General features: G+C 43.9%; 1 protein-coding gene across 1 annotated transcript; it reads right to left on the bottom strand.

Moving 5' to 3' along the window:
* Positions 1-1244: 1244 nt before the first annotated feature.
* On the bottom strand, positions 1245-8134 carry LOC137376912 (treacle protein-like). Its single transcript, XM_068045871.1, has 2 exons — positions 7713-8134; positions 1245-6240 (listed from the first exon to the last, which is right to left on the bottom strand). The coding sequence occupies exon 2, from the start codon at positions 6122-6124 to the stop codon at positions 2894-2896; it is 3231 nt and encodes a 1076-aa protein (XP_067901972.1). The 5' UTR covers positions 6125-6240; positions 7713-8134; the 3' UTR covers positions 1245-2893.
* Between the last annotated feature and the right edge of the window lie 1105 nt (positions 8135-9239).

Below are 9239 nucleotides of genomic sequence, written 5' to 3'. Positions count from 1 at the left end.
GCAAAATAGATATTGCTTTCTGTCTCAGGGACTGAAATTTCCAACTGAGGAACCAAAAGTAAATCCCATCCTTAAACATCAATTTGCATTGATACAAGGGCCTTCAATGTAAAAACAACTTCTCAAGGTGTCTCATGGAGATGTAAGGCAAAGAAAAATGACTGGCAAGCCAAAGGAGAGGATACAGAAGGGAAACCGAGGTTGGTCTGACAGGTGAGTTTTAAGCGTGGTCTTAAACGGGGAGAGGAAGCTAAGAGAGGCGGAGTGGTTTACATAGGGAACTCCTCAATGTGAGTCCTCGGCGGCAGAAGGTGCAGCCACCAGTGATGGTGGAGTGAAGGTAAGAGGTAGTACAGGAAGCCAGAGTCAGAGAAACAGAGAGTTTGTCGGGGTGTTGGGGGAAGGGGAGAAGTAAGGTGTCACAAAGGTGAAAGATGTTCTAGACTCAACAGGGAAATGAGTCCATGAAGCCATTTAAGTACGAGGTTGAGAATTGTCATTTGGAGGTTGGCGGATCAGGAACCAGTGTAGATCAGCAAGGACATGGGGTTGACAAACAAATGGGATTTGTGCAAGATTAGGCTACATGCAAGCAGAAATCTTGGCTAAGTTTGTACAGGGTTTAGAATTAGGGGTCGGGAAGAAAGCATTGGAATAGCTGATTCTGGCCTCTGGAACGTTAAGATCTTGTAGGCGTGAGTCCAGTCAGATTGTGGGCAGAATCTAGCAGCAACTAGCCTCAGAGGTCTACCACAGTGTAACAGTGGCAGCAGCCTCTGGTCTCTCAGCAAAGGCTGAACGATGAGTTCCCTCAATTGCTTTGTGATCCATTGGCCAGCCTTTTAGCTGGTGACCCTGGTGCCCAGTGTTGCTATGGCACCAATGACAGGAAATAAGCATCAACTTACAATACGCCGATGCAAATGTAGATGGATGTGTTGTATGTTGACGAGCCCTGCCTGAGGGAATCTAGGTAAGTAAAAATAGGCACCATTTTTCATCCCGTCCACCCCAATTCTCAATGGAGACAGTGCCTTGGCTCAATGGTAACAATTTTACCTGAGTCAGAAGGTTGTGAGTTAAAAATCCATGCCAGAGACCTGAGGGACGCTGCATTGTCGGAAGTGCTATCTATGAGACATGACACCGAAGCCCCGTCTGCCTTCTTGGATGGATATAAAACATCCCCCAGCATTTTTTGAAAAAGAGCAGGGGAGTTCTCAAGGTGACCCCTCTACCCCTCAACCAACAGCTAAAGCAGATCATCTGGGCATTTATCTCAATCCCGTTTGTGGGAGCTTGCTGTGCACAATATGGCCACTGCATTTCCTACAATATAACAGTAACTACTCTGCATAAGTTACTTAATTGGCTGTAAAGTGTGTTATCATGTCCTAAGCTTGTTAAAGGTGCTGGTGCTATGTAAATACACCTTCTTTTTCTTCTCAGTCTAAGCGTCAAGGGTTGCCTCAAAACAAAATGGCCATCCCACAAGAAATCAAAGATGTCTGGTCCTTATTAAAGCACAACACAGCATAATTCAAGTCCTTTGGGGGAAATTTGAAAACAGAAATTCTTCCTGTATATCTTTCGTGTTTATCACATTGTTTTAACAAAAAAATATTGAAATGTAAAAATACAATGCATAATAATCATTTAAGAAACTGGGCCTCGGGCCTGATTCACTATTGTTTGGATGAGCTGAATATCGAGCCACTTGTTAAGTCTGAAAGAGGTGGTGCAATAATATAGTTGGGTGGGTGGGAGGGGGCTGGGGGTGGGGGGGAGTGATTGGGATACTGTGGAGTCAGGGAGCATCTCCCTCTTCCTGGTGACACAGCAACCATAAAAGCTTAGCAACAACTGCTCTGCTCACCATTATCCGATTTCGACAAGGGGACCTAAAACAGACCCCCTCATTTACGTATGTAAGGGACAGATACCAGGGACTAATCACTCATTATATTTAGGGGAATGGATATAGAGTGGATTTTAATAGGAAACAGTGTCCTGGTTTAGTAAAAGACAAACAGTAAACAGTTGACATCAATAACACAATATAAAAAGATGGCAGAAAACTTGACAGCTGTTGGGACGGCATCGAAAATACAAGTAGTACAAGTAGTTATATATTTCACCTAGGAGAGCAAGCTAAAATGTATAATATTGCTATTTCTCATCATATACTTATGCAATATAAAGTGTTCTGATTTACTAAATACAATATATTAATCCACATATTTCATGTTACATAAAACTTAAGCATCTGTGAAAGTATTGTGTTTCTTTCCTTAATGAATTTAGAAAGCCATTTATTACCCTGTATTTCTACAACTATACACTAGACGACTGCAATGTTGGCTCTACATTAAAATGTTGCAATACTTAGTTGATTTTCAAAGGACATTGCACAGGAAACACAAAACTATAAATGTCGTGGGCTATATATTTAACCTTTCTCCCTCAAAGCATTAACATCTAAATATATCAATGGTTTTCATGCATTGTAGACCATACTGTGATAGTCGTGGACTTCAAGATGATGGATACATATTCTTAAGCCCAAGAATAAAGCTGAGAATAAAATCTTCACAGAACAGTCACCTCTATAGTGTTAATTTACTCATTATGAAATAAAATCTAACCAAATCATTTTGTCTAGAAATGGCGGTTATTATTGTCTAACAGACAACCTACATGGTTCTTATCTGCCTCTAGCAGACAGATACACCATAGAAAGGCCATGTAGAATAACTACACCCACTGTATGTATTATAGGGGGAAGAAAATCTGTAATATAGGTTTAATCTGCCCCTAAGCGAGTCCAGAAAATAGCCTCATGAAATAGTCTGCCACAATGTGGAGGATTCACTGAAACACTCTACAATTCCCATTAGTCAATCACAGAGGAGGGCTGTGGACGAAGACAACACTGTGGGGACCTCATATTCTGTAGAACTGTCCTGAATATATTTTGCTGCCTCCTTTTGTTGGCTTTATTACTCCCGGGCATTGCATCTATAGACACTGATCTTATGCTATGATTATTTACTTTGATTTGCTTCTCGTACTCTACGATCTGTCTCTGTAAGTGGCACTGAATGGCAAATCCCAATGATTCAGGGTCAAGGGAGGCACCATAAACTTCCCAGGTCATGCCCTGTTCATCCCAGATAACATCCCGGACATTCTTTGACTGTTCTGTTTCTTTACTTGAGTCACTGGCCGATTGCTTTTGTTTAATTTTCACATCAATGATATGTTTCGGCTTTTCAGACTCCAAAGAGTGAGACGGCTTACTGATTTGGTGAACAGTTTTTGATTGGCCAGTTTCCTTATTAGCGGCATAACCAGCTTCTGATTGGGCAAAGTCCTTATCGTTGTCATATGAAGTCATTAAATGACCAGATTTTTTGCTGATGTCAGAGTCAAGTTTCAATTGGCCAGAGCCTTTACTTATGTCACAAACAGTTTGTGGTTGAACAGATACCTCACTGATGTCATGCACATCTTTACATTGGTTAGTTTCCTTTTTGGTATCATGCTTTGACTGATCAGGTTCCTTTTTGACACTGCTAACACTTTGTGGTTGGCCAGAACTTTTAATTATGTTACCAGCAGCTTGCAAATGGCCAGATCCCTTATTGCCATTATCTATAATTTTTGACTGACCAGCTACCTTTTGCATGTCTACAGCAGTTTTTGAGCAGAGGGATGGCTTACTGATGCCAGGCTCTATTTTTGATTGGTCAGATTCATTACTGGCATCCTTTGATTGGTCAGATTGCCTACTAATTTCAGGTCCCATTTTTGATTGGTCAGGTTCATTACTACTGATCTGTGGTTGGTCATCTTTTTTATTGCTGTCAGCAGCAATGTGGGACTGGCCAGATTTATCATTGCTGGCTTGTGACTGGTCAGATTTGTTATCCAAGTTAGCAGCAATGCCCGATTTCCTAGTGACGTCAAAAACACACTGGCCAGATCCCTTAGCGACACAATATGAAATGGGAGGATGGGAAGATTCTTGGTTGATGCTATCATTAACTTTTGGTTGGTCTGATTTCTCACTGTTATCACAAGGGGTGTTTGACTGTTTGGATCCCGTGTGTAACTTTGAACTATCCTTCAAGTGTTCAGATTCTGTTTTGAGCTTTAGATGGTCACATGTTCCAGTTCCACCAGGTTCTGATTCATTAGCAATAGGGACAGAGGGTCCCTGTCCACATTCTGGATGTCCTCTAATATTTAGTAACTCACTCTTCTTGATGCAGGTAGTTTTTAGATGATAATCAGGCTCTTTAGGGGATTCCTGCTTGCTGTCATTTTTATCTTTGCAAGTAACCTGTGATAAGAAAGATTCCACCTTGACAACCCCTGCTAACTCCTCACTGAGTTCGTAGACGACATTTGACTGTTCAGATCCTTCTGCAAAGGTGCACGTTACCTTCAGTTGCTCTGACCCCTGGTAGATATCACTGACGCACATTGACTGATCACTGGCCACAGTGAGTTTGGACTCACTACTTTCTGAATGGGCTTTCTGGAGTGCCTGACAGTCACTCAGTAAGGTCCCTGGTGAGCCAGGCACTGGACTCTTGGGACTGGTCGCAGTGGACTTACACTGAAAACTTTGCAGAACAGCCTGGACCTCAACATCTCGACAAGACTTATTCCAATTGGAAGGGAAGAAGCTGCCTGGAGACTGGCTCGTCATGGTCTCCGCATCTTTAAACTTGGACTCTTCGTGTTCTTTCCCCCTCTGACTTGGCCCCGTATCTAATGGTTGCATGGTTAGCTGGTGCTCTCTGGAACTGTCACGGGTGGACACCTGAGTTCCCCTCAGTGCAATCTGTTGTCCATGAGTTTTCAAAGGCAAGGCAGGGTCAGTTTTATGGGGAGCTTCTCGGTCCTTTGTATATCCCAATTGCAGCTCTTGGTTTTCAATTTCTGTATCAGAGGCTACTTTTCCTTTCACAGTTGCTGCTTGAAATCCATCCTTTATTCTGGGGTCTGGCTGCTCCTGGTCATTCTTAGTCCCAGCCCTCTCTTCCTCTCTCCTTTCAACGCCATCCTGTTCAGTTTCATGGTTCTGGGCAGCCTTCAGGAGAGGTGCATTTCTCCATCCCATCTCTTGACCTGAATCTGAACCCTTCTCATTCCCTATTTGGTCCTGGCTGTTGGTCTGCTGACTGCTGATTTCAGAAGGTCCAGGGTCAGCATGCTTGGTCTGCTGATGGTCAGTCCCAGGATGTCCAGGGTCAGCATGCTTGGTCTGCTGACAAACAGTCCCAGGATGTCCAGGGTCAGCATGCTTGGTCTGCTGATGGTCAGTCCCAGGATGTCCAGGGTCAGCATGCCTGGTCTGCTGATGGTCAGTCCCAGGATGTCCTGGGTCAGCATGCTTGGTCTGCTGATGGTCAGTCCCAGGATGTCCAGGGTCAGCATGCCTGGTCTGCTGATGGTCAGTCCCAGGATGTCTTGGGTCAGCATGCCTGGTCTGCTGATGGTCAGTCCCAGGATGTCTTGGGTCAGCATGCCTGGTCTCCTGATGGTCAGTCCCAGGATGTCCAGGGTCAGCATGCCTGGTCTGCTGATGGTCAGTCCCAGGATGTCTTGGGTCAGCATGCCTGGTCTCCTGATGGTCAGTCCCAGGATGTCCAGGGTCAGCATGCTTGGTCTGCTGACAGTCAGTCCCAGGATGTCCTGGGTCAGCATGCTTGGTCTGCTGTGCTTTAAGCACACTTTTTGTCTGCTTGCCTAGGACTACTTCTGATGAGTTTGGAACAGCATTGTCTTTCTCTGCATCATCCCGACTGCTGTTCTTTGTACCCGACTTCCTCCACTGTCCGAGTTCTCCACCTCCATCGCACTTGTCCTGGTCTCCATTGGAAGATTTACTGGACGTATTGTCTACACCTTGGTTGGGTTGAAATGTCAAAGGGGCCAAGTTGACGATGCTCTCTTTTAGCCCAGATGAGGAGCTCAGTGCATTCTGTTGGTCTGGAGAGGTTAGTTTCTGTTGGCTGTTCTTACAAGAGCTTCCTCCCTGGTCTTCACTGCCCACTGTAGCTGTCGATCTCTGCACAGCCTGAGAGTCCTGGGTACGCGGTACAGTCCCCATTTGGCCCTGCAGTCTTCACAGCTGCTCTTCTCACTCAGGGTGTGAATCCGCAAACTGCAGTGTTTGCCTATCACTTTTTTTTCTCATGCGTCTTTCCTCAGGAGCACTGCACTTCCCTGAAACAACACGAAATCATGAGAAAGAAATCCAACATGTAAATTATACCATGCATTAGGGGGAGGGGAATTCAAATAGACCCTCCAGTAAAGAATAATTAACTTTACTGAAGCATTCTGAAATAGCTGTCACTCTTTATATGATCCAGCATTCGAGATTTTCAAGGCACCATTGTCACGTATATATATATAAAATAGTTATAAATGGTATCGCATCAAGCGTCAAATACAATATAATTTAATTGCTCCACTCCTGATTAATAGCATTTTAAAATTAATTTTAAATGTGTGAAATGCAATATGCCAGCCTATCCCATTCTATGTCACAATTATTTATTTCAAGAGATTACATGCTTGAAAAGTGCATTCTGTCTAAAGTGCTCTCAATCAGACAAAATCATAAATGTCCCTTCCCCATTCTGTATAAATTAGCCAGTAGAACCTGGCTATTTCATATTGAATGATGTGGCTTTCATGAATCAATGTGTGCCGAATATTAATCATTCGATGTATGGTCTCTCTCTCCCCCACACATATGCACGTAGACACACAAAAAGACACACACACACACACACACAACCACAAAGACAGTCATACACAAATGGACACACACACAGTTACACATGCACACAGACATCCACAATTACACACAATACAGACACATGCCACAGATAGACACACAGATACCCCACCACACTGACACACACAAACACAAATAGACAGACAACCCCCTCACACAATACAAACGCATACTGAGAGATACACACACAATGACATAGGCACAGATATATAATGACACACACACACAGATATCCAGACAGACCCACAAACACACACACACACACAGACTCTATGTCGTAGCTTATTTATATTTAGAATAATGTTCACTATTTCCTTTTTAGAGCCGACTATCCCCTGAATAATCAACACGAAACTGAAGGGGAAGCACGGGGCGGTTTCAGTTCTATATATATTTCCCAGACAAGGCACCAAAGCTAATTCTGAACCAAGTATTTTCAACTGAAAATCCAGACTGTTGGAGAGCTCCCAACCGCGAGTAACAGCGCAGGGGTGATAACAAACAGAAATCTAGCTATTTATATCCGTGCACCCTCATACATAGCAAGGTTGCACTAAAGGTTCTGTCTTCAAAGCATTCCCCACACCGGTAACACGGTTTATTTAGGAAGGCGTTTTTGCATTCCAAGGAGGTCAGACAGCACAACTAGAGCCCGGAGCTGCTCCAGCCTGGCTATGATTCACGGTCTGCTGCCCTGCACTTGCCGCTGCGGTAAGCAAGCCATCCCTGGCTCTATCACCCCCTACTTCTCCCTTCACTCACAGAGAGCGGCGCCTCTGCAAAAAGCCCACATGAAGCCAGCGGCTGAACGGGACAAGCTGGAGGAGACGCCACTGCAGAGCACTGCGGCTGTTGTAGTAGCAGGAATGCAAAGTCCTTAAAGCACACTCACCTCCTCTCCCCACTAGTTCTCCAGCTGTCCTTCTCCCGAGGAGCTCAGACCTGACCTTGCAGCAATTTCCTTGTTTCAAAAATATCCAAAAACAACTGCTCAGGTGAAGAGGCTGACATCCATCTCCCTGTTGAGTGTGTTCTGTTTTAATTGGCAGATGTTTGATATTCTTTCCAAAGACAGGGCAAAATGAGTCTTTGCAATGTGAAAAGCTCCATGCACTCGGCGCTACATCCCAGCGGAATCCTCAGTCCAACTGAGCGTCGGCAAATGCCGCGGCACCGCGTCAGCTACAACGTAGCCACTGATCTGAACCACTTTGAGCATTTGCAATTTGTTTGAAGATGCAGACAGCGCTGCTTGGGGCTGACACTGGTCAGCATGTCATCCCAGGCGGGAAGAGACCCATAAGAACAGAAGCCTCCCAACCTATTTGCACTTGGAATCAGCCTTGACTCAGTGCAGGAAGAGGAGATGACTTCAAGTGCCACTGCAGAGAGTAAAACACAAAATCTAAGGTGCAGGAAGTGCCGCACTGCCGGAGGTGCCGTCTTTCAGCGCCGTAGTTAAACTGATACCCCTTAACAGAATCCATAGTACCATTGCAAAGAAGAGCAGGGGAGTTATTCCAGGAGACCTGGTCAATATTTATCCCTCAATCATAATCACTAAAACAGTTCATCTGGTCATTATTGCATTGCTTTTTGTGGGAGCTTGCTGTGCACAAATTGGCTGCCATTCTACAACAGTGACTACACTTCTGAGTACTTAATTATTTCTAAAGTGCTTTGGGATGTGCTGAGGCCATTAAAAATTATATAAATTCAAGTTCTTTGTATTTTATTCTAAAATTTGAAATAGGTTGTAAATTGGGAATGGCAGCATAATGGTCATGTGACTGGACCCTAATCTAGAGGCCTCAACTAATGATCCAGAGACTGAGTTCATAATCCCAGCACAGCAACTGAGTGGCTTCTCAACCTATCAGAGGGCAGTTGTGAGTTAACCACATTGCTGAGGGTCTGAATAGGCCAGACAAAGTAAGGACAGCAGATTTCCTTCCTTAAAGGACATTAAGAATTTAAATTCAGTTAATAAATAAATCTGGAATAAAAAGTTGTTATCAGTAATGGTGATCAAAAGCTACCAAATTGTCATAAAAACTCAACTGGTTCGCTAATGTTCTATAAGGAAGGAAATCCACTGACCTTACTTTGTCTGACCCACATCTGACTTCAGCCCCTCAGCAATGTGGTTGACTCACAGCTGCCCTCTGAAAGATCCAGAAAGCCACTCCGTTAAGGGCAATTAGGCATGGACAATAAATGCTGGCCTTGCCAGTGATGCCCATATCCAGTGAATGAATTAAAAATGTAAGTTTTAAAATGCAGAGAGAAAATTTACAAAGATAGTGACCATGTACCATTGTCCTATCTGCTTTCTCCAATTTGGCAGCAGCAAGCTAATAAAAAAGGACAACTACATTTTAGAAATAATTAGATTGAGATTTGAGCACTGGATTTCAGG

Source organism: Heterodontus francisci, chromosome 1 (assembly GCF_036365525.1).
Source record: "Heterodontus francisci isolate sHetFra1 chromosome 1, sHetFra1.hap1, whole genome shotgun sequence".
Classification (NCBI taxonomy): Eukaryota; Metazoa; Chordata; class Chondrichthyes; order Heterodontiformes; family Heterodontidae; genus Heterodontus; species Heterodontus francisci.
The sequence above is the reverse complement of the archived record's forward strand: the minus strand, read 5'-3'. Positions and strand labels throughout refer to the sequence as shown.

Bases quoted from the DNA above. Each gene is read 5' to 3' on its own strand.
- LOC137376912 (XM_068045871.1), bottom strand. From the start codon at position 6,124: ATGGGGACTGTACCGCGTACCCAGGACTCTCAGGCTGTGCAGAGATCG.